Source organism: Adiantum capillus-veneris, chromosome 10 (genome assembly GCF_014529385.1).
Source record: "Adiantum capillus-veneris isolate H3 chromosome 10, ASM1452938v2, whole genome shotgun sequence".
In the NCBI taxonomy this organism is placed as follows: Eukaryota; Viridiplantae; Streptophyta; class Polypodiopsida; order Polypodiales; family Pteridaceae; genus Adiantum; species Adiantum capillus-veneris.
This window is the reverse complement of record NC_140940.1, coordinates 160549922-160575662: the sequence shown is the minus strand read 5'-3', so window position 1 is coordinate 160575662 and position 25741 is coordinate 160549922. Positions and strand designations below refer to the sequence as shown.

The window sequence follows — 25741 nt, the reverse complement described above, 5'->3', positions numbered from 1 at the left end:
GCAATCAAGCCTTGTCTTGTACTCAAGTCATGTTATCCAAGTCTTGTATCTAGCTCTCTTAATAAAGTATTAAATCTTGTAATCAATATTAGTAACTATGGGATCCTAAACGGGTAGGCGTGAACTAAGCAGCTAGCTGGGGTAGCTAAATCACAAGTCACAAGAGATCCAGCATCGGTCTTGACAAAGATTCCACTGTACTTGGGCTGAAGTTTCTTCGGCATACACCTTGCCTGCCTAGCAAAGGCAGTGGCAATAAATCAAAACAAAACCATGCTATAGTCGTACAAAGCTGTATATGTACACGAGCAGATGTGTGCAAAAATGTGCCCCGGTCCGATGCCTGTCTGAACCGATTACCTTGCACATTCAGCCTACTTTGTTTTCATTAGATAAAAGAGAGACCACCTCATGCAAGACGTAAAAGCCCAGCTAATTGAGTACTCTGCAGCGCCTGTTTTAAATCGATGACTTATGTCAAAAGATCTGACGAGTGAGCCTCATCATGCAAAAAATCTTGATTTCCATTACCATCTAACAAAGAGAACCATTATGAAGATGACAAACAAAGTCCTTACAATAGAAAAATGTTACATACCCCAAACCAGATATATTCACAACAGAGTCCTACCATAACCACTCTCAGAACCATATATCAGCAAACATAATTGTTGCCACTCCTATTCAAAATACAGAGCCACATCAGAAGGTATACTGTTCACAAAAGTACGTATGCAACCCTGGACTTCCAGGGAGGAGCAAACTTCTGAACATGCTGAAATCGCAGTGTTCGCAAAGCAAAATCGTACTGGCTGCAAACGTTCCCTGATAATTGATGTCTGCACATTCAGCCAAAAGAAAAATCTTGGTTTACTTCAATGTGGGTACTACATTACAGAAACAATCAGTGGCCAAACAAAATTGATGTCCTAGGATTAATACCAATTGAGTGCACAAGGCGTGTCACTAGGATCTCGGTGAGAAAGTTCAGACCTGGACAGGTACAAATACCACAAAGAGACGGTGAATGTGATGGGTTTAATCAATGTATATTACTGGGAAAAACACAAGGGTATGCATACAAGAAAATAACACAAGCCACAATCGCATAGCCAGTACAAAATATACAAGAAACTTAGCACACTATAAACCTGGTCAAAAGACTTCCGCTTACCCTTGGTGCACTAGGATTTGTAGGCAAGGTTCCATTCAGCAATTCTGGAGCAGCCTCTAAACACTCGAGCATGCATCATGATAATGTGGCATCTAGTCATGACTAGTGCCCGAATGCACTGTCTTAAGGCACTGTTCCTCTGGACAAGGAATTCGGGCACTAGAGTGTGATTGATACCTTCAAAATCTCCAGATAGCGATGGCTATTTTTGGGGTAAAACTTTATCACACAGCTGAGACTGCACCACCCAGTCTTCGCCACTTCAAGATGCCCGCCCTTTTCACCCTGGACATGCCCCACCCAATCACTTTCCTGGAATGGTTTCCCCACTTATATTTTTCTTGCCATTAACCATCTTAGTATGATGTTTCGAGTCTCTAGGTGAGAGCACAAGTCTCAATTTGGCACATCAATAGTATATTCTAGTATCAAATATGACATACCTCAAGAGCTCAGTCAAAAAAAAAAAAGAACGTGACAAATTAAAGACTTCGCAAATAGCATAAATGTCATGAAAGGAAGTTGCAAGGTTGAGTTTCGAGGATAAATTTTCAAAGAGGGGAATTTTTGAAAAGACAATTTCATACACCTCCCACAGGCAAATGGCTTTTACCTTATACACAGAAGGTTCAACCACAAAAATCGGCTCATCAGCCTACTGTTGAAGCACTATATGCTTTGTTAAAGTTGCTCGTATGGGCTACAATAACCTGGTTACAGCTTATATAAAGCAGGTATCAAGGTCAATCTTGAATCACAGCTCTGCAGTACCAAAAAAAAAACTACATTAGAACTATGATCACTAAGCATAAGATACAAAGAAAAAAAACTCGCTTTCATACAACCTCATGAGTTATGTCCCATATTGAAAGAAGCTTTGAACCTGTTGAGGGGCTGGTCCCTTTTTTTTTTTGGGTTTTTCATTGTGTTTAGGTTTTCGTGGAGAGAGAGGGGGGGGGGGGGGGGGGGGGGGGGGGGCGCACATTGTCTATTCACAACTGTGCCAAGAGGCAGTGGCTTGCAAAGGAGGGCAAAGGACTCTTTAGAGCCAAGACTGCACCAAGAGGCAGTGGCTTGCAAAGGAGGGCAAAGGACTCTTTAGAGCCAAGACCCAACGCAGATTGGTCTTAACAGTCAAAACTCGAGATAAAAACATCTACTTAGATACAGAGTCCACCTTGCAATCAACATCTGTCCATCCTCTCTCTTGCAGCTGGCACAGTTACAGATTACTCGTTATCAGAAGAAAGACACGAATTGCACAATTGAGAAAACAACCAAAAGGCCGTAGTTTGGAGTCCAAAACTCCAGAAAACCAGATCAGAGATGTATGACGAAACAAGAATGAGAACTGGAGCAGCAAGTCGGAAGAGACATCTATGACACACACCCAAGAGACGTGTAAATGATTTTATGTGAAAGAAAAGGGAGGACTTTTTCTTCCTAAAATGAAAACAGTTGCCAATTATATTCCCAAAAGCAATTACCACCACCTACAGACACAATAATACAAGATAACAGCTAGCGACAGGAAGGATTACTAGATAGAAGCCTTGGTATAGGAGCATACGTTGATGAAAAACGCTACTACCCATTCTGATATACCACAGTTGGAAGCTCCAAAGTATTTTAGATATATAGAAAGTGTTTCTTGCTTGTCTATCCTATATTGAGGATGACACTATACTACCACTCTTCTCAACATACTCAGGCACCTAGGAGATGCTCCAAACTGAAAGACTCATGCACAACTCAGTTTTCCCTGGGACACATAAGCATGCCATCCTCTGAGACTAGCTAGACCAACAAAATAACCATCTGCACACCTCTGTCCCTTCTCCCAACAATTACCCAAAGACACACTATGCATCCAAGTTCAAGCTCCGTATCCAAATGTAGGATGTCTCCATGATCTGCCTCATCTCATGCATGCTCCTGATAAAAGCTGTCCAAATGACATTTACAATATCTGGATGCATACTTTGCAAACATTTTGCTGGCACCTCTCCACATCGCCTCCAAAAGCAAAAATGTAGAGTTTCTATAATTCTCATGTGTCATACCAGGAAGACAGGGCAGAACGATGTCGATTCTTCTCTATCTAACATGAGAGGGGATTTCTCATCAAGAAACACCCCACGCATGCGCTCACACGCCACACACATGTGAGCGTGCACATGTGCACACATGGATAGTTAACTTTGCAATGGCAAATGACAAATTGATTGGTCAGGCTAATGTCACATGCTAGATTGCAAGTCTCTTGAAAGCATTAATTAACAGCAGTAAGCTAGACAGGTTTTGAAATACTGCAAATAAACCAAGGCGTTTGCATTACCTATTATTTTAAAGGCGACCAGGATTATGCTCTTCAGCCACCTCAAAGCCTCTTCCGCTGGGTTCAATCATGCTCAAAGCCATCATCTGAGTCTTGTTTCTTGAGGTTGATTTTCGAACAACAAGAGCTGGCTGAGGATTCAACATTAGAAAAAGCTGTTCTTTTTGCACTGTTAGAAATCTATCCGCACACAGCCCTCCAGTAAAGTAACTCCTTGAACATACGACTGTGTATGTCTTTACGTCTCTTGCCTGCCCTGTATAAGGTGATTTTAGGTGGGACGTCCTCAGACTTACCTTGCAGACAAAGCCTAGAATAACGAAAACCTCTCCCCAGTCCGTATGGCAAGTGCATCAGAACAATAGAATGGGAATACTTCATTTACACAAGGAAATTGCCTACTTTACAAGGGACTGGCTTTCATGCACAATTCTATCTGCACCAATGCCACACGCGTGGAAAATTTTGACCAAAATGCTACGCCCTTATGATGACCAAAAGATCATCGATCTTGCTGATAACAGCTGCTGCTCTGGCTGTGCGAACAAAATCTTAAATAGTGACTAGATTTGATCCATCTTTGTCTGACACATTGATGTCTAGCAGGCGCAAAAATGCATTTTGGTTCACCGTAATGCTTCCCTGAAAACCAGTGTCCTTTGTTCCACCCCTGCTGGATATGCTTCTTGGCAAACTTTTGGACCTGACCCTTGAACTGAGATGATCCACGCTAATTCTATTTCGACGGCTGAAAGGTTGCAACATTCTATGTTGATTTGCTTCTAAACCTCTGTACGTACCTGATGCGCTTCCTTGCTTTCCTACTAAACCAAGGTGTATCTTACGATGTTGCCCTCCAACACCCACATCATCACTCCTGCCCCTGCTTATGCTACAGCTTTTATTTTTGTATGAATCCTCAGAATAACTATGAAGTGGTTGGGCACTTGGAAATGACTGGGTTCTTCGTGAAAGGTTTTCAATCCCTTCAATGATAGGAGCTTTTGGTTCTTGCTGCCACATTGCATGCTGCAAAGCATCCTGCAAAGTGCCAGGAAATGGAATGAAAGTAGCCACAAAATAACTGATCAAACCATGCAGAGCACTATATATAACCTCTCATGATGAAACTCATCATATTTGACTCAAAAGGCAGTGAATGAGAACAGAAGCTGCATGGTTTGGATAAAGATACTTGTAGCCTAACAAACACTGCGGCTGCATCGCAAGATGCATTACAACATGTCCAGTAAATAATCAGCCTAGGTACCTATCCTTTCCCCAGTCATCCTATAGAGCCCATGCATACTTCCAATCAGGCTCCCGAAGAGCATCACGTAATAGAACCGCCCAGGACGCGTGTACATCTAAAACTATCTGCTTAATTAGGTCGCAGTTTTAGGTACCCTTAGAGATCTCCTATCGTTCTTGTAAATATTGACATATTTATCTTATGATTTTACTTCTTTATTGGCAGCAGTCAGTTACGAAGAATGCCTCGAGGGCACAGACCCCAAGTTACAGTACAAAGATAGGAAATTTTAATCGAGGCTTGCAAATGTTCCTTTGACATAATTCCATTGACTTGTTTTAATATCAAATCATGCAAACTTTTTATTAACAAATCTGTCCAGAATAAAAAACAGGCACTCAAACAAACAAAACCGCAACTCTGAAATGACCCAAAAGTACAGTAAATAGGATGACCCTGAAACACCAATAAGTGACAGACAGCGTAAAGAAGAGCAGCCAACCTGTACATTCTCTCTGCCATTTGGAGCCATTTTATTGCACAACAACCTTTCTGCAGTACGTAGCTGTGTCAGCATCCTCTCTTTATCAAGCATCCACCCACATTGATTACTATTGATAGGTTCCCTCGATACAAGAGCCTCATTTTCTTCCCCAACACAAGCAAGAGGTTTGGAAAAAGGCGTGATTGCTAGAGACATTTGACGTTGGTTCGTTTCTACATCAGGTTGTGGTGATGTCCCACCCTTAATGTCTCCTTCACCTGGCACTCCAAGTTTTGAGCGAAGGAGCCTATTTTCTTCTTTCAATTGGTCTATCTCCTTGCGAAGGTTGACAATAACCTGGAAAATTCCCAGTATCATCAAAAGATTCAGATAAAGCAATCTCTCTCTCTCTCTCTCTCTCTCTCTCTCTCTCTCTCTCTCTCTCTCTCTCTCTCTCTCTCTCTCACATAGGTCACTTTGGCCTTTTGAAGACGTTAATATAACATTTCATTTCATTTCATTTCTCTCTCTCTCTCTCTCTCTCTCTCTCTCTCTCTCTCTCTCTCTCTCTCTCTCTCTCTCTCTCTCTCTCTCTCTCTCTCTCTCTCTCGCGCCTAACATGCACGACGCCCGGTCAAACTATTGTCCATGGAGGAGATTGATGAGATCCGCCACCGACCGATGCTGGATTTCTTGTGACTTGTGATTTAGCTATCCCAGCTAGCTAGTTGCTTAGTTCACACCTACCAGTTTAGGATCCCATAGTACTTTTATTTTATCATTTTGTCCTTTAATTTTGTTACTCTGACTTTGTATCAGATTCACCACATTGTAACGCTTTGGTCTCATAGGTCATTTTGGCCTTTTGAAGACGTTAATATAACATTTCATTTCATTTCTCTCTCTCTCTCTCTCTCTCTCTCTCTCTAGACTCATTCATCAGGACCTGATCCAGCTCGACACCAGGAGGACATGGATAGAGCCGCCTCAGGAGTTGAGCACGAAGATGGCTTTCTATAGAGAGCATCTTCTCCACCTCACAGGAGATGGGTTTGTGATTCGACCCAGCTACATGGACACACATATGTCTCATGGTTTGCGTTGTGCCATTGGTCAGATACGCACATCCTCACATCAGCTCGAGATTGAGACTGGTAGATTCAGAGGGATACCAGCAGACAGCAGGATATGCCGATTATGCCAGAGAGAGCCAGAGACAGAGTTGCACTACAGATGTCATTGCACAGTGTTCTATGAGATACGGGGGCGTTTCCACTGCTTATTCAGAGAGGGTTTTGGTCCTCTATCTAGGGTCATGAGTTATGAGGATCAGAGATGTCTTGGACTATATCTACTTGAGTTACACAGGTATAGAGACACTTTACTAGGGAGAGCTAGAGAGAGGCAGTCCCAGAGACACATTACAGATTTCTTTTCACTAGATATGGGACAGCCAAAGGAGCAGCCACCACTGCAGAGCTCGTCCCACACTCATTCGACCACTACTGGCACTCTCATCGACCGAGCATTGGAGCTACAGAGATACAGACGACCGCGACTGAGGAGAGGAGCTACACAGCATCGCCGGAGACTACAACAGAAGATTCGAGCCATACTCTCTCGACATCCAGAGTGCAGATGAGGATGGATCCTCACCATTTCTTCCATCTTTGTTTCACACACTGTTACATCCAGTTTACCGGGTACCTATTGTATCAGCTGCTACACCCACGTAGTTTTAGATTGTAGTAGTAGTAGTAGTATTTTGTTCCACTTCTAGTTCTTTTGTACCCAGACATGGTATTAGCTTCACTATTTTGTAACTGATTGGTCTCATAGGTCATTTTGGCCTTTTGAAGACGTTAATATAACATTTCATTTCATTTCATTTCTCTCTCTCAGGAGGAGTGGCAATGTTATTCAGGGAGGAATTGCAGCCATTGATACATATAGCCCGCAGGGATGAGCAAGCTAGGTACATGTGGGTGAGATTGAGAGCAGAGACAGGCAGATATCTTTACATTGCTATTTGCTACTTTCCCCCATGTACGTCAGTTTATGCACCACCCAGAGCATAGTCCCCCTTCTCTATTCTGGATGATGACATATGGGAGTTCTCTAGAAATGGTGACATCATCATTCTAGGGGATTTCAATGCTAGGACTACCCATCATCAGACAGTATTTTATGATGCTTTAGAGGAGATGCTGAGAGAGTTGGATGTTGCACAGACGGGCCTATCCAGACTATCACAGGATGGAGAACACAGTGAGTATGGACGACACTTGATAGACATGGGGATTGCACATGGATTGGCCATCTTGAATGGCCTACTGAGATTTCCCGCTGCGGGGGGTTTTACATGCTTTCCACACAGACATGGAGCCAGCACAGTGGATTATGTCATGGCACAGCCGAGCCTCATCTCTAGTATCCAAGACCTCACGGTTGGACCCAGACATGTTGGTGTGGCAATGGATCATGCTCTTGTGTCACTCACCATTTCTTTTCAGTTTAGTGTAGCACACCGGCTACGGGCAACAGCCCCTACTCGCTACACCTTCACGCGCGAGACGGACTCTATAAACATAGATGGGATCTACAGACGCCTGTGCACAGAGGAGCCACGGCGACCTCTGGAGGAGCTTACTACTATACTGACACAGACACTACATGATGCAGCAGCAGAGGCATACCCACATACCCAGCCTGAGCAGAGACGCCGTTCGGGGAGCATGCCCCAGAACAGTTGGTATGATGAGGAATGCCGAGACACTAGAGCTAGACTTCAGAGGGAGGTGCTTTTGGGGGACATCACTCACAGGCAGTCACATATTGACTTCCGACGCCTAGTGCGGCAGAAGAAGAGGGCATTTTTGGCTCGCCTAGAGCAGGATCTATACCAGCTATTCTTAAGTCAGGACTCACGTGAGGCATGGAGGCATGGAGGCTCTTTCATGAGCACTCCTTCCCCCCCCCCCCCCCCCCCCCCCCCCCTCCCTTCACTTCTAGAGAGGCTTGGGGCCACTATGCATCATCTCTGTACACAGTTCCTGAGCAGCCCCCCCTTCCCGATCCCCCCGACCCATGCCCACACACATGTGCTTTTTTCACTGCTGAGATGGTGAGGAAGGCCATTGACAGGATGAGGACTGGGAGAGCATATGATCATGATGGCTTAGTGGCTGGGCATTTCACGCATGCCAAAGATTTACTAGCAGAGCTTCTAGCAATGTATGAAGGCTTGCCTGATACTTGAAGCCTATCTACTATTGTACCTATCTTCAAGTCGGGAGACCCTATGGAGCTTGGGAACTATCGCACTATCATGATTGGACACACATTGGCACGGTTGTACGCATCTATTCTTGAGCAGCAGCCGAGTAGATGGGCAGAGAGAGAGGGGATACGCGCAGCCGGGCAGGCAGGTTTTAGGAGGGGTTTTTCTACTCTTGACCATATCTTGACACTCAGAGCCATCATTGAGGAGGGCAGATCGCGTGGGAGATGGATCTATTGTAGCTTTGTGGATTTCCGCAAAGCATTTGACACAGTGCCCAGAGCTAGATTGATGCGCAGATTACAGCAGATGGGAGTACCCACAGAGCTCATTTGGGGGGTCATGACATTATACAGGTCAGTAGTGGCATGTACGCACCCCAAAGGGTCTATCCACACCAGTTTACTCCACTATTGGGATGAAGCACGGCTGCCCGCTCTCTCCTACTCTATTTCGTATGTATGTAAGATGAGGTTTCTGACTACATTGAGAGAGATGGTGATAGAGGTGCGCAGCTGGCACGGACATGGATTCCACTATTGTTATATGCTGATGATATTGTGTTGATCTTCGACTCTCCGGAGGGGATGCAACCTCACTTGGATGCTTTGCCTAGATTTTCCCAGGAAAGTGGTTTATCCGTCAACCTTGGTAAAACCAAGGTCATGGTATTTAATACCACCCCACAGTGGATCAGGAGGTCAACGCCCACCTTCACATACGGCCAGGAGAAGGAGTATACAGATGCTTACACTTACCTTGGAGTGGTTTTTAGTGGGCCAGCATTTTCATTGAGGAGGGCAACAGAGACTAGATTGACCAAAGCCCATGCAGCATTGGGTAGATTGGAAAGGATGTGTTCACAGGTTCAATTTCAGGAGCCTCGGACGAAGCTCTGGCTCTTTGACACTTTGGTGGCTTCTGCATTGCTTTATGGAGCTGAGATTTGGGGACCTTCATTGGATCATCACGGGAGGACATGCCGCACTGATGGATGGGGGGACATGGAGAAGCCTCTGGTCTCTATGATCTCGCGACTCATTATAGCCAAGGCTTCAGTACCACGTGCTATTGTACGAGCAAAGCTAGCTGCCCCCCCAATGGTGGTTGAGGCGCTCACCAGATCTGTCTCCTTTATACACCGCATGTGGGAACTTCTTAGAGACAGATATGCACGCCTTGCACTTGAGTCCTCTCGACAGCCATGCAGGGAGATACATCATGCCGGTATGGGGAGATGACATCATGGTTTCAGGCGCATGGGTTCAGCATAGACAGATTGCCTCCCTTCCAGTACTCACTGGATGCGCCCTCTCTAACACTTACACAGTCCGAGATCACCAGGCTCATTCTCCAGGACTTGACTCAGCTAGACACCAAGAGGACATGGATACAGCCAGCACAGGAGCTGGGCACGAAGATGGCTTTCCACAGAGAACGTCTCCTCCAGCTTACGGAGGATGGTTTTGTGAGGAGGCCCAAATACATGGACACCCACTTGTCTCATGGGATACGATGTGCTATTGGCCAGATACGCACATCTTCACACCAGGTGCGGATCGACACTGCGAAATACAGCGGAGTACCAGCAAAGATGCCCCCTGTGTGACATCGAGGCTGAGACAGAGTTGCACTACACATGCCATTGCCCCGTCTACTACGAGATACGAGACCGCTTCCATTGCTTGTTAAGAGAGGGCTTTGGACCATTCTCTAGAGTCATGCGGTACGAGGATCAGAGATGCCTGGGTTTGTTTTTGCTCGAGCTGCGTACACACAAAGAGAGCCTGATGAGAGGAGAGGCTAGCGAGTCTCAGAGACAGATCACGGACTTCTTTAGAGCTGCCACTGGACACCCGGAGGAGTTACTACCACAATAGAGCTCGTCACTTTACACCAGAGGCATACTGATCGACCGAGCGACTGAGCTAGGGAGATCTAGACGCCCACGACTGCAGAGGACTACACAGCATCGACGAAGGCTGCATCAGAGGATTCGGGTCACTTTGGCTCGACATGCACGATGCCCGGTCAGACTACTGACCATGGCGGAGATTGATGAGATCCGCCAACGACCGATGCTAGATCTCCTGTGATCTAGCTATCCCAACTGTTTAGCTGCTTAGTCCACACCTAGTAGTTTAGGATTCCTAGTATTTTATTTTGTCATTTTGTCATCTTGTTACTCTAACTTTGTATCAGATCCACCACATTGTAACTTTCTGGTCTCATACGTCACTTCGGCCTTTTGAAACGTTAATATAACATTTCATTTCATTTCTCTCTCTCTCTCTCTCCTCTTCTCTCTCTCTCTCTCTCCTCTCTCTCTCTCTCTCTCTCTCTCTCTCTCTCTCTCTCTCTCTCTCTCCTCTCTCTCTCTCTCTCTCTCTCTCTCTCTCTCTCTCTCTCTCTCTCTCAGAACAGCTGGTATGATGAGGAGTGTCGACAGAGTAGAGCTCAGATACAAGGCGAGCTTACATTGGGAGTGATCACCTATAGACAGTCTCGTATTGCTACACAACGACTAGTGCGACGGAAGAAGCGAGCTTTCTTGGTCCAGATGGAGCAAGATTTATATCAACTCTTCCTTAGTAGAGATTCAGGAGAGGCTTGGCATCTATTCCATGAGCAGTCTCCGCCACCAGTGATTACTTCTACAGAGATATGGGGGCAGTATGTAGCATCTTTATACACTGTACCTGGACAAACCACCACTACCAGATCCACCACACGCCATGTCCCGGCTACGAGCACCTTCTTTACCACTGAGATGGTAAAGAGGAGGCCATTGACAAGATGAAGACCAAACGGGCACAGGATCATGAGGTTTGGTAGCAGAGCACATTATACATGCTGGGGATTTTGTTGGCAGAGATGCTTGCAACGGTTATTCAACCGTGTCATGTGTGAGGGTTTCCCTGAGTCTTGGAGATTATCTACTATTGTACACTATCTTCAAGACAGGAGACCCCACAGTGCCGGGGAATTACCGTACTAACTATCATGGTAGGACACACATTGGCACGTTTATATGCATCCATCCTTGAGCATAGGCTGAGCAGTTGGGCAAAGATTATGGGCATACGGGCACCTGGGCAGGCTGGTTTCAGGAGGGGTTTCTCCACACTAGATCATGTCTTTACACTCAGAGCTATCATTGAGGAGGGTCGAGCACATGGTAGACGGATATCCTGCAGCTTTGTGGATTTCCGCAAAACTTTTGACACAGTACCGAGGGCCAGATTGATGTGCCGACTTATAGAATTGGGAGTACCCACAGAGCTGATATGGGGGATTATGGCATTGTACAGTTCAGTGATGGGCCATGTACGCACATCAGAGGGGATATCTGACATAGTTCACTCCACTATAGGGGTGAAACAGGGATGGATGCCCACTGTCTTCTACTTTATTTGGTATGTATGTTGATGAGGTCTCTGATTATATTGACAGAGGAGGAGATAGAGGTGCTCAGCTTGCTGGGACATGGATCCCTCTTTTATTATATGCTGACGATATCGTGTTGATATCAGACTCACCAGAGGGTATGCAGAGACATTTGGACGCATTACATAGTTTTGCAGAGGATAGTGGATTGTCTGTCAACCTTGGTAAAACCAAAGTCATGGTATTTAATACCACGCCACAGTGGGTTAGGAGATCGGCACCTACTTTCACATATGGGCAGGACAATATGGAGTACACTGATGCATACACATATCTTGGGGTGGTCTTTAGTGGACCGAGGTTCACACTAAAAGTGGCAGCAGACACTAGATTGACTCGTGCCTATGCAGCCCTAGGGGGTTTAGAGAGGATTTGCTCGCAGGTTCAGTTCCAGGAACCTCGAACAAAGCTATGGTTTTCGACACTTTGGTCGCTTCAGTTATGCACTACGGGGTTCAGGTTTGGGGGCCGTCTGTTGACAGTGCTGGATGGAGTAATATGGAGAGACCCTTGATATCTATGATTTCTAGGCTCATTAGAGCCAAGGCCAGAGTTACCGGGGAACGTCCCCTAGCCCCCGTTCCGGCGTTCTGGGGGGCAGTTCCCTTCCCGAACGTTCCGAAACGTCCCGGAACATCTGACGTTCCAGGTGGCCAATGCAAACCGGAATGGCCGTTCCGGAACGCCCCCGGAATGTTCCGGAATGCCCCTGGAACGGCCAACGGCTACAAACAAATTTGGCAAAAATTGGAAAAATTGAAGTAAATGTTTGGGCTTCTTTTTTTGAAGTGTGCAAGGCCTCAAGGACTCATAAAATGCACCCCCTCTCCCCCTTCCCTCTCTCCACAAGCTAATCCTCAAGGGTCAAGCTCTCTCCCTCTCACACTCTCAAGATCTCTCCCTCTCAAAGACTCACTCTCTCAAGGCTCAAGGCTTCAAGCCTTCAAGCTCTCTTCCTCTCCCTCCCACACTCTCTCAAATCTCTCCCCTCTTCCCTCTCACTCTCTCAAGCTCTCTCTCTCTCCATCTTCATCTAGTCTAGTCATAGCAGGTTGAATGTCTTCAAAACGAGTTTTTTGTGAGTATTAGAGTCAAAGCACTCTAATACTCCTTGTATTTAAACACAAGGAGCTAAAAAATGCACTATTTGGGTGTTTTTTAACCTCCCTTCCGGACCCCTAGCCGTTCCCTTCCGCGGGGATCTCGTCGCCGTTCTCAGTTCCGCGTTCCGTGGTAACTATGGCCAAGGCCTCACTCCCACATGACATATGCACAGATGAGCTCATGGTTTCAGAGGCACGGTTTCAGCATGGACAGGCTGCCCCTTTCCAGTATTCTCTTGATGCACCATCTTTGGCTCTTACACGGATGGAGACTACTAGACTCATTCGACAGGATCTTATCCAGCTTGATAGCAAGAGGACATGGATAAAGCCAGCACGGGAGTTGGGTACGAAGAGGGTTTTCTATAGAGAGCATCTTCTCCAACTCACGACAGACGGATTTGTCACACGGCCCAGTTACATGGACACACATCTATCTCATGGGTTACGATGTGCTATAGGCCAGATTCGCACATCTTCACACCAGCTTGGGATTGAGACAGGTAGATTCAGAGGCATACCAGCAGACAGTAGGATATGTCAGTTATGCCATGCAGAGCCAGAGAAAGAGTCTCATTACATATGTCGTTGCACAGTCTACTACGAGATACAGGGACGCTTTCATTGTTTATTCAGAGATGGTTTTGACTCGCTAGATAGAGTCATGAGATATCAGGATCAAAGATGTCTCAGATTATTCCTACTTGAGATACAGAGACATAGAGACACTTTATTGAGTGGGCAAAGACAGAGACAGTCCCAGAGACGCATCTCAGATTTCTTCAGTCTGAGTACCACAGAGGCAGAGGGGACACCACCATCACAGAGCTCGGTTCCTACCCATACACACACTAGCGGTACTCTCATTGATCGAGCTATAGAGTTAGGGAGATCGAGACGACCGCGACTGATGAGGAGGGGAGCCACGCAGCACCGGCGGAGATTGCGGCAGAGGATCCACAGGATTCTAGCACGACACCTAGAGTGTCGATCAGGATAGGCTTCATGCTACTGTTATATTGTATCATGGTGACATTTATCCCCACTTTGTACCTTTATGGCATGATACCATTGATCAGCCTACCAGCCACCCATAGGAGTCGGTAGCACTCCTATCAGTTTCCTTGTTTTGTAGTTTTCTTTGTTTGTACCCAGACTTGGTACTAGACTCATCATTGTAATCAGTTGGTCTCATAGGTCATTTTGGCCTTTTGTAGACGTTAATATATCATTTCATTTCTCTCTCATTAGTGGATACAAATGAGAGCCGGCCTATGGACAGGAGACACGATCAGAGAACAGACGGCGGGGCTCAAGAGGAGTGGCAATGTTATTCAGGGAGGAGTTGCAGCCATTAATACATATAGCCCGCAGGGATGAGCAAGCTACGTACATGTGGGTGAGATTGAGAGCAGAGACAAGCAGATGTCTTTACATTGCTATTTGCTACTTTTTACGTCAGTATATGCACCACCCAGAGGATAGTCCCCCTTCTCTATTTTGGATGACGACATATGGGAGTTCTCTAGAGATGGTGACATTATCATTCTAGAGGACTTCAATGCTAGGACTGCCCATCAACAAACAGTATTTTATGCTACTTCAGAGGAGATGCTGAGAGAGCTGGATGTTGTAGAGACAAGCCTATCCAGACTATCACAGGATGGGGAACATACTGAGTATGGACGGCACTTGATAGACATGGGGACTGCACATGGATTGGCCATCTTGAATGGCCTACAGAGATTAACCGCTGCGGGAGGTTTCACATGCTTTCCACACAGACATCGAGCCAGCACAGTGGATTATGTCATGGCTCAGCGAGCCTCATCTCTAGTATCCAGGATCTCACAGTTGCCCACACCTGCTGGGGTGGCAGTGGATCATGCTCTTGTGTCGTTGACCATCTCTTACCAATTTAGTGTAGCACACAGGCCACGGGTAGTAGGCCCTACTCGCTACACCTTCACACGGGAGACGGATTCTGTATACATAGACGGGATCTACAGACGCCTATGCACTGAGGAGCCAGGGCGACCTCTCGAGGAGCTTACTCACAGATTGACTTCCGACGCCTTGTGCGACGGAAGAAGAGGGCATTGTTGGCTCGACTAGAGCACGATCTATACCAGCTATTCTTCAGTCAAGACTCGCGTGAGGCATGGCGGCTCTTTTATGAGCAGTCTCCCCCCCCTGCCATTACCTCTACAGAGACCTGGGGTCAGTATGCATCATCTTTGTACACAGTCTCTGGACAGCAACCCCTTCCCGACCCCCCCGCTGAGATGGTGAAGAAGGCCATTGATAGGATGAGGACTGGGAGAGCATATGATCATGATGCCTTAGTGGCTGATCATTTCATGCATGCCAAAGATCTCCTAGCAGAGCTTCTAGCAGTTATGTTTAACCGTGTCATGTGTGAGGGCTTGCTTGATACTTGGAGCCTATCTACGATTGTACCTATCTTCAAGTCAGGAGACCCTATGGAGCCTGGAAATTATCACACTATCATGATTCGACACACATTGGCATGGTTGTACGCATCCATTCTTGAGCAGCAGCTGAGTAGATGGGCAGAGAGGGAGGAAATGCGTACGGTTGGGCAGGCAGGGTTAAGGAGAGGTTTTTCTACTTTTGACCATATCTTAACACTCAAGGCCATCATTGAGGAGGGCAGATCCCATGGGAGATGGATCTATTGTAGCTTTGTGAACTTCCGCAAAGCATTTGACACAGTTTCTAGATCTAGATTGATGCACAGATTACAGGAGATGGGAGTACCCACAGAGCTCATTTGGGGGATCATGGCATTGTACAGATCAGTAGTAGGATCTATCTACACCGGTTCACTCCACTATTGGGGTGAAGCAGGGCTCCCTGCTCTCTCCTACTCTATTTGGTATGTATGTAGATGAGGTTTCTGACTACATTGAGAGAGATGGTGATAGAGGTGCACCACTGGCAGGGACATGGATTCCGCTATTGTTATATGCTGACGATATTGTATTGATCTCCGACTCTCCGGAGGGGATGCAACGTCACTTGGATGCTTTGCATAGGTTTGCCCATGAAAGTGGTTTGTTTGTCAACCTAGGTAAAACCAAGGTCATGGTATTTAATACCACCCCAGAGTGGATCAGGAGGTCAGCGCCCGCATTCACATACAGCCAAGAGATAGTGGAGTATACATATGCTTACACTTACCGTGGAGTGGTTTTTAGTGGACCAGCATTTTCATTGAGGAGAGCAGCACAGACTAGATTGACCAGAGCACATGCGGCATTGGGTAGATGGGAGAGGATGTGTTCACGGGTTCAGTTTCAGGAGCCTCGGACGAAGCTCTGGCTCTTTGACACTCTCGTGGCTTCTGCATTGCTCTATGGAGCTGAAATATGGGGCCCTTCATTGGATAAGCAAGGGAGGACAGGTCGCACTGATGGATGGGGGACATGGAGAAGCCTTTGGTGTCTATGATCTCGCAGCTCATTAGAGCCAAGGCTTCAATACCACGTGCCATTATCCGAGCAGAGCTAGCTGCCTCCCCACTAGTGATTGAGGCGCTCACCAGATCTGTCTCCTTCATGCACCGCATGTGGGAACTTCCCAGAGACACATACGCCTCGACAATTAGCCATGCACGAAGATACAGCATGTTGGTATGGGGAGATGACATCATGGTTTCAGGCGCATGGGTTCCGCATAGACAGAATGCCCCTCTTCCAGTACTCACTGGATGCACCCTCTCTGACTCTTACACAGTCCGAGATCATCAGGCTCATCCGCCAGGACCTAACTCAACTAAACACCAGGAGGACATGGATACAACCAGCATAGGAGCTGGACACAAAGATGGCTTTCTATAGAGAGCATCTTCTCCAGCTTACAGAGGACTGTTTTGTGACCAGGCCCAGATACATGGACACCCACTTGTCTCATGGGATACGATGTGCTATTGGCCAGATACACACATCTTCACACCAGCTATGAATCGAGTCTGGGAGATACATCGAAGTACTAGCAGAGGCCAGGACATGCCCCCTATGTGGCATGGAGCTTGAGACAGAGCTGCACTACACATGCCATTGCCCCGTCTACTACAAGATACGAGGCCGCTTCCACTGCTTGTTCAGAGAGGGCTTTGGACCACTTTCCAAAGTCACGAGGTACGAGGATCACAGATGCCTGGGTTTGTTTCTGCTCGAGCTGAGCAGACAGAGAGAGCCTGATGAGAGGAGAGGCCAGCCAGTCTCAGAGACACATCACAGACTTATTTAGAGCAGACACTGGACACCCGAAGGAGCTACTACCACAGCAGGGCTCGTCACCTCACACCAGAGGCACACTGATCAACCGAGCGATTGAGCTGGGGAGATCCAGACGCCCACAACAGCGGAGGACAACACAGCACCGATGGAGCCTACATCAGAGGATTTGGATCACTTTGGCCCGACATGCACGAAGCCCGGTCAGATTGCTGACCATGGAGGAGATTGATGAGATCCGCCAGCGACCCATGCTGGATCTCTTGTGATTTAGCTATCCCAGCTAGCTGCATAGTTCACACCTACCGGTTAAGGATTCCATAGTATTTTTATTTTGTCATTTTGTTACTTTGACTTTGTATCACATCCATCACATTGTAACGCACTGGTCTCATAGGTTACTTTCGCCTTTTGAAGACGTTAATATAACATTTCATCTCTCTCTCTCTCTCTCTCTCTCTCTCTCTCTCTCTCTCTCTCTCTCTCTCTCTCTCTCTCTCTCTCTCTCTCTCTCTCTCTCTCTGTCTCATTGCTGAGTATGGCGAGCTGGTGACCATCACGCGCTGCTGCCCTCTCTCTTTCGCCCCCCTCCCCTCGCCTACACACTGCCTGCCTCCTGTGCCCTCCCTGCGTGCTGCACATTGGCTGCTTGGGTTTACCCTGCACAGCCGGAAAACCCTGACTTGCTACACGTTCCCCCCCCCCCCAAACCGATTTTCCACTCCCGCTGCCCCCAATCCCAGCTATACACACCTAAACACGCGCACACATCCAGCAGGCTTTCAGTTTTTTTAGTTTGACAAATTTTCAGAGATTTTCAGAAACTTGCAGAATTCAGAAAATTCAGAATTTTCAGATTGCAGAAATTCAGAAAAAAAATTCAGGTTGCAGAAATTGTACGCAAATTGTATGTTTGACATGTGTGCTTGAAGTGGGAGAATATATATACATAATGTAGAAACTCATTTGCGTATAGTGCACTGCCAAAAGTTCTCGTATCCTCTCGTTTTTGGCGGCCATCAAGCATGAGGAAGCAAAATGACAAGACTGACCTCTTAGAGGATGCCATTCAAAAGTGCAAAGAAGAAATGACCGAAACCATTAACAAGATCAACCGAAACCTACTGGGCACAATAAAGATGCTAGAAAACGCGTGTTGGTCCAAGAAAGCAAGATAAGTAAGTTGAAAGATCATGTGACGGCCCAAGATGAAGAGATTGCGTCACTCAAGAAGGATGTGGGTGCTTCTGAAGATAGTTTTTCTGGGAGAGACATCATCTTCTACACTGAGACACATCATGCCCCTAGATAGTCTATGCCTCACATCAGTGGATACAGATGGGAGACAGCCTGCAGATAGGAGACACGATCAAAGCATAGAGGGTGGGGCTTAGGGGAAGTGGTAGTGTTATTCACAGAGGAGTGGCAGCCTTTGGCTAGGTACATGTGGGTGAGATTGAGAGCAAAGACAGACAAATATCTTTACATTGCTATTTGCTACTTTCCCCCCAGTACATCAGTATATGCACCACCCAGAGGGCAATCCCCCTTTTCTATTTTGGACGATAACATATGGGAGTTCTCTAAAGATGGAGACATTATCATTCTAGGCGATTTCAATGCTATGACCATGTCACAAATTGATGACGTGGCAGTGCCCGGACAATACGAACGTCCGAAATTCACGTTGACGTGGCAGCTGTACGAGATCCCGTAATTCACGCTGACTATACAGACTGTCGAAAAAAGCACAAAGCACTGACGTGGTAGTGCGTACAAATCTCCACGTTTTACGTTGACTGTATGGAATTCCGCAATTTTTGTTGGCTGCTTTTGGCAGCGCTAGTTTTTGGGAGAATTTACTTTTGAAGTTTAATGCTTTTGGGCCTCTACATTTAGCATCCCTTGTAACCTTTATAATGAACCCAAGGGAAGCTTGTTAAGCAGAGCGTCTGGACGCAAAGTCTGAGAGCGAGCACCCGCGGGCAGTTGAACTTTGCTCAAAGATTAATATAAAAGAAATACCGAAAGGGGCGCCAATCTTGGGGCCAGAATCTCTTGGCACAAAACTACACCGGGCCGTGTGGACTCTCTCTTGATTTTGTGAAGTGTTTTGAAGAGAATCCTTGCTGTGTCGCGACAGAATCTTGACTTGGGGTGTCCATGTTTGTTACAATGGTATCAGAGCACGATCGATTTCTCTCCTACCAGGAAATCCAATCCCTTTGCTCGCGCCATTGATGGATTCCAAAAAGAATCAATCGACCTCTTCTACAACCGCTGAGGTGGGAGGAGGCAACGCAGAAGATTTAAACGACTTAACAAGAGATGAGTATGGGCCACCTCGGCCTACAAGTTGATGCAATGTCAACAACAGGTTGACGAGTGCACACAGCAGATGCTTCAGTTTGCAAAATATTTGACTCAGCAATCCATGGCTGAAGTGCATACTCAGTGGCAGAAAGACACTGAACCTCCTACTCCGAGGATGTTTACAAAAGAAGAACTTCAAGAGGTGGTTCAGACCCAGATCAGTCAGCTTTTGGACACGAAGAATCAATTGAAAAAGCAATTGAACAAGCGCTACCTTGGTTACTTGGGCCGTCAATCTTCTTTTGCATCTACAAGAAAGCAAACGAAGCGTGTGCGTTTTGAAGGACTACCCAGTTCTTCTTCCTCTTCTTTTGACACTTCTTCTAGCTCTTCCAACTCGAGTGAGGAGGACAGAAAGGGCAAGAAGCGAAGCAAAAAGCAAAGCTTCGGAAAGAGCAAGAAAAAGGCAAAGAAACTCAGATTCTAACAAGTTTCTGATAGCTCTGCGAAGGAGTCATCCTCTGACAGTTCGGACTCCGGTGACCACATGTTTTACGCAAAGAAGAAGCACTTCTACAGAGTAACCACATAAAATTTGACAGTCCATAATCCTTTTCTGGATTCTTGAGATGCTCCGAGGGCTTTGGCCTTCATCCAGCAGTTTGACATAGCCTTCTGTGGAGGGCATTACTCAAAGCGCCAAGATCATGAGGGCTGCATCTTTTCTAAAAGGAAATGCCCGAACATGGTGGTCCACTCTTCTTCTAAGGAAAGAAGCCCCAGTTAAGTGGTTGAAATTCAGACGCCTCATTATTTCTTCTTGGCTGACCCGGGAGTACGAACGGGATGTAGGAACCGCTTGGAACCATCTTCGGATGACCAAGGGAGATTATTTGGATGCATATTGCGAGAGGTTTTGGGACTCTTTTCTACCGACCTCTTCATTTAAGAAGGTCACCTTTCAGGAACAGATTGAGCGGATTTGCTGCGGACTCCCTATAGAGATCCGAGATCACTTCCTTTAACAAAAGTCGAACACTATTCAAGAATTAATCGGTCATGCGAAACCGGGTTTCTCAATACATTTGGGAAACTTCACTTACCCCACTAATGAAATCTTGACTCAAAGGACCAGACATACCTCCAACAATGAAAGTAGAAAAAAAATGAGTCCCCAAGAAAAGAAGGATACACTACCCCAATTGACTCTTATAGAAAGGGCTAACTATCTCAAAGAGGGGAAGTGTTTTGGTTGCAGGGAACAAGGGCACATCTCCGCAAAGTGCCCCAAAAAGGCACAGCAAGAACAAACTGAAGACAAGCCAGAGAGTTCTAGAGCAGCAGAGAAACGTGGTAGAAAAGGCAAGATGACAGCAGGACTGGTACCAAATTGCATGGGAACCGACCCAAGCCAGATAGATGAAAGTAAAGAACTTTGTCGAGCTTTGGGCAAAGTGAAAGATCAAGAAGCCCTTATCTTTTTTGAAGGAGGAGCCAAGGCTAACTTCATTTTACCTGGATTGGCGGTGCGGCTCGAGATTACGCCCGACAGGGTGGGGCCACCCGTACAGGTAGTTCTATAAGTTCTAGCCATTATGCCTGTCATTGGCAAACTTCGTTTGCATTGTTAGGGGTATTTAGGGCACGAGGACTTTGACATCATGCCTTTGGAAGGGTGTGACGTCCTCCTAGGAGTCCCTAGGTACCAAAAGAACAATGCCGTGGTCGGCTATCCGGCCAAGAATACAACTTTGACAAATGAGAAGGGCAGTAAAATTGTACTAGATGTAAAATTGAAGGGCAAGTCCGTCCCTATTGTATCGGCTTCGGCCATTTCCAAATTAATGAAATCCAGTCTTTTTGTTTACTCGATCTATTTGAAAGAGTTGAATGATGAACACAAAACAAACGTGTCTGAACTAGACAAAGACCGCCAAGATTTTCTCCACACACATGCTCATTGTTTCTCTGAAGGCTTGCCAGGCGAGTTACCCCCATCTCGTCCTGAGGATCATACTATTGATTTGATTATCGAAGCACACCACTGAACCGGCCACCTTACTGTATTAGCCGAGCCCAGAATGAAGAAATCATGAACCAAGTGAAAGACCTTGAAAAGATTCTTATCCAGCCAAGTACTTCACTCTATTGCTCTCTAGTGTTGTTGGTATTAAAGAAAGACGGATCTTGGAGAATGTGCATTGATTATAGAGCTCTCAATAAAATCACTATCAAGAACAAATTTCTAATTCCAAGGATCAATGATATTCTTGATCGACTTCAGGGATCCTCTTGTTTCAGCAGGATTGATTTGAAAACCGAATATCATCAGATCAGAATCGCTCCGGGAGATGTCTACAACAGTCTTTGAGACAAGCTTTGGTTTATTCGGATTTTTGGTGGTGCCTTTTGGACTAACCAATGCTCCAACGACTTTCAACCAAATGATGGATAGGATTTTCCGAGAGCATCGATCTTTTGTCGGCACTTTCTTTGATGATATTATAGTTTTCTCCAAGGATGAAGCAGACCGTCGACACCATTCGCCACAAGTCTTTCAGGCATTGCGTGATCACAGACTAGTCCTCAATGCCAAAAAGAGTAACTTTTTCTTGCCGGAGATACACTTTTTGTGACACATCATCTCAGCAGCAGGAGTACAGATGGACCCAGCCAAGATATAGACTATCAGCGATTGGCCAGATTTGAAAAATGTTCATAAAGTTAGAAGCTTCTTGGGTTTGTGTTCTTACTACAGGCGATTCATCCGGAAGTTTGCAAAGGTAGCTTCACCTTTGCACATATTGACTCAGAAAGAAAGATGCACGACCCAAGCTCACTCCTCAGGAGAGAGCTCGCTACATCAAGGAAGGGAAGTGCTTTGAATGCGAAGAAACTGAGCATATCTCCGCGAAGTGCCCTAACAAGGCACCGAATGAACAAGATAAAGAAAGCCAAGATTTTCTCCACTCTCATGCCGATTGCTTCTCAGAGGACCTGCCAGGGGAGTTACCACCTGCTCGTCTTGAAGATCATACCATTGATCTGATACCTAGAAGCACACCACCGAACCGGCCACCTTACCGTGTGAGCCGAGCCCAAAACGAAGAGATTATGAACCAAGTGAAAGACCTCTTGGAAAAGGGTCTTGTCCAGACTAGTACTTCACCGTATTGCTCTCCAGTGTTGTTGGTTTTGAAGAAAGACGGATCTTGGAGAATGTGCATCGATTATAGAGCTCTCAACAAAATCACCATCAAGAACAAATTTCCGATTCCTAGGATCGATGATGTACTCGACAGATTACAAGGATCCTCGTGCTTTAGCAGGATTGATTTGAAGAGTGGATATCGTCAGATCCGAATCGCGCCGAGAGACGTCTACAAGACAGCCTTTTGGAGGACTTTTGGGTCATTTGAGTTTTTGGTGATGCCTTTTGGCCTCAACAATGCTCCAGCGACATTTAACTGGATGATGGACAGGATTTTTCGAGAGTACAGGCTATTCGTTGGCACTTTCTTTGACGATATCGTTGTTTTCTCCAAGAATGAGGTAGAACATAGAGATCATCAGCTTTAGGTCTTTCAGGCATTAAGAGATCACAAGTTAGTGATTAATGCAAAGAAAAGTGAATTTTTCCTACCAGACATACACTTTTTGGGACACATTGTGTCAACAACAGGAGTGCAAATGGATCCGGCCAAGATAGAGACTATCCGTGATTGGCCCGATTTGAAGAATGTCCATGAAGTTAGAAGCTTCTTGGGATTGTGTTCATACTACAGGCGGTTCATTCGAACGTTTGCAGAGGTTGCTTCCCCTTTGCATATCTTGACACAGAAAGGAGTCCCTTTCTCCTGGGGACCCACAGAGGTGACTGACTTTCAGACTTTGAAAGAGAAATTGACTACGGGACCAGTTTTGACTTTACCAGACTTGCAAAAGTCATTTGAAGCATATTGTGATGCTTGTGGTCGTAGTCTGGGTGCGGTCTTAATGCAAGAAGGCCATGTCATTGCTTACGAGAGCCGATTGTTCTCAAGGCCGGAATTGACAGCACAGATTTATGAGAAAGAGCTTTTGGTGGTTATCCATGCTCTTACTCAGTGGCGGCACTACCTACTCGGAGCGGATTTTATTGTCTTTACAGACCATCAAAGTTTACGCTACTTCTTGTCACAGAAGCAGCTATCGTAAAAGCAAATGCGGTGGGCGAACATCTTGTCACAGTTTCACTTCCAGATTGTCCATGTTCACGGACAGAAGAATATGGTGGCAGATGCTTTGTCTCGAAAGCCGTTGATTCTAGCTATTTTCGCGATACATCATAGGAGCTTCCAGGATATGGTCGATCAGTATGCCACAGATCCGGATTTTGCAGACGTTTTCACACGGATATGGGATGGGAGACAGTAGCGCGATATTCCATTCGGGATGGCTACTTGATGAGGAAAACCATGTTGTGCCTTACACAGCCGTTCAGGGAAAAGGTTATGACTGATTGCCACTGTCCACCTTTTACGGGTCACCGCGGCATTGCTACCACCATGAAAGGGGCAGAGAGATATTTCTTTTGGCCGAGACTCGAGAAGGATGTGGAAGAGTTTGTGCGTAGTTGCTTGGTATGCCAGAAGGTCAAGTTTGACATGCATAAAGCACACGGATTGTTGCAGCCTTTGCCCATACCCACCCACCCATGGGAAAGTATTGCAATGGATTTCAGTTTTTATCTTCCGAGAACACAGAGTGGTCACGATGGTATCTGGACTGTTATTGGCAGATTTAGCAAGCAATCTCATTTCATTCCAGTGAAGAAGACAGTCAAACCGGATCACTTAGCGAGACTGTTTGTGGCCCAGATTTTCAGATTACATGGCATGCCTGAGACGATTATCTCCGATAGGGACCCCATATTTACGAGTTTGTTTTGGAAGGCAATTTGGGAGAACATTGGCACGCGGTTGCAGTTCTCGTCATGTTTCCACCCGCTGTAACAGACTTGGACACTCCAAGTCAAGAATCAACCGCGACAGCACCAAATAACCACTTCAAAACAATTCACAGATCACAATAGATTTGCACTGGCCCGGCGGAGTTCCGTGCCTAGAGATATTGGCCCCAAAGACTGGCGCCCCTTTCGGTATTTCTTTTTATATTAATCAATCATCAAAGTACAAGAGAGCGGTTAGGGTTTCACTCTCAGACTCTGCGTCCAGATGCCCTGAGAAGTGAGGCCCTCACCACTAATTTAAAGGTTACAAGGGATGCCCAAAAGCAGAGCCCCAAAAGCTTTTAAAATCAAAAGCATCAGTTCTCTCTCTCTCTTAGAGAGTCTTTTCTCTTTTTTTTTTTTTAAAGCAAAAGAAAAATTCGCGCCGCTCATCATTTTCCAAAAAAAAAAAAAATAATAATAATAATCCGCCTCCGCGATTTTCGGAAATTAGGGTTTCTTGCAGAAATTAGGGTTTGCAGGAATTTTAGGGTTTCTGGCAGAAATTAGGGTTTTTGCTGTCCGCCACGTCATCACTTTGTGGCATACCCCCCTCTTGAAAGCATTGTAATCGACCGCGATTACGCCTGCAAAACCGACAAAAGCCATAAACCGTCTTAGCAGACACTGACTGTTAGTACCTAAGTACTAGGAACGCACATCTAGCACATGTACAAAATCTACAATCACATCACACGACATCACAGGACATCACCAGACATCACAGGACATCACATGACATTCAACATTCATTCGGATCTTAGACCATGATTTATCGGCAATGTAGCTAGCAATCACATCTAGGTCCAATCGGGACCTCATCGATGTCCGATTGACTAACCCCTATTGCAACCATGTCTATTCGAGATCAAGTAGACCAAAATGCTGCAGTCATTTCGTCTATCCGTTCCTGCACTCACAAGAAGTCAAGAACAAATCAGTATCATAATCAGGAATTCCATTTCATAAAGTCATCCAGCAGAATACTGTCAGCTCTCAGTATCCCTGAAGCTCAAAGAGACATCAGTGACTTTAGTATCAAAATCGAGGCATCTGTTGACAAAGGAGTGGAGTGACTCCCCTCTTGTGCATCCCACT

The 25741-nt window shown here is 46.0% G+C and overlaps 1 protein-coding gene across 3 annotated transcripts in view; it reads right to left on the bottom strand.

The window, feature by feature from the left end:
* Positions 1-701: 701 nt before the first annotated feature.
* Positions 702-25741, bottom strand: part of LOC147449963 (kinesin-like protein FLA10) — a 117896-nt gene continuing 92856 nt past the window's right edge. The window contains exons 11-14 of one of the 3 annotated variants that reach the window (XR_015189490.1): positions 5267-5605; positions 1788-1936; positions 943-993; positions 755-839 (exon numbers count right to left, since the gene is read on the bottom strand). Coding sequence is in view for 1 of the 3 variants with exons in the window: in XM_086522307.1 (XP_086378433.1) it covers positions 4065-4553; positions 5267-5605 (828 nt within the window). In the remaining 2 variants the exon portion in view is untranslated. Of the gene's footprint in view, positions 840-942; positions 994-1787; positions 1937-3599; positions 4554-5266; positions 5606-25741 lie in introns of those variants that run through there. The other 2 variants (XR_015189489.1, XM_086522307.1) reach the window with 2 other exon arrangements.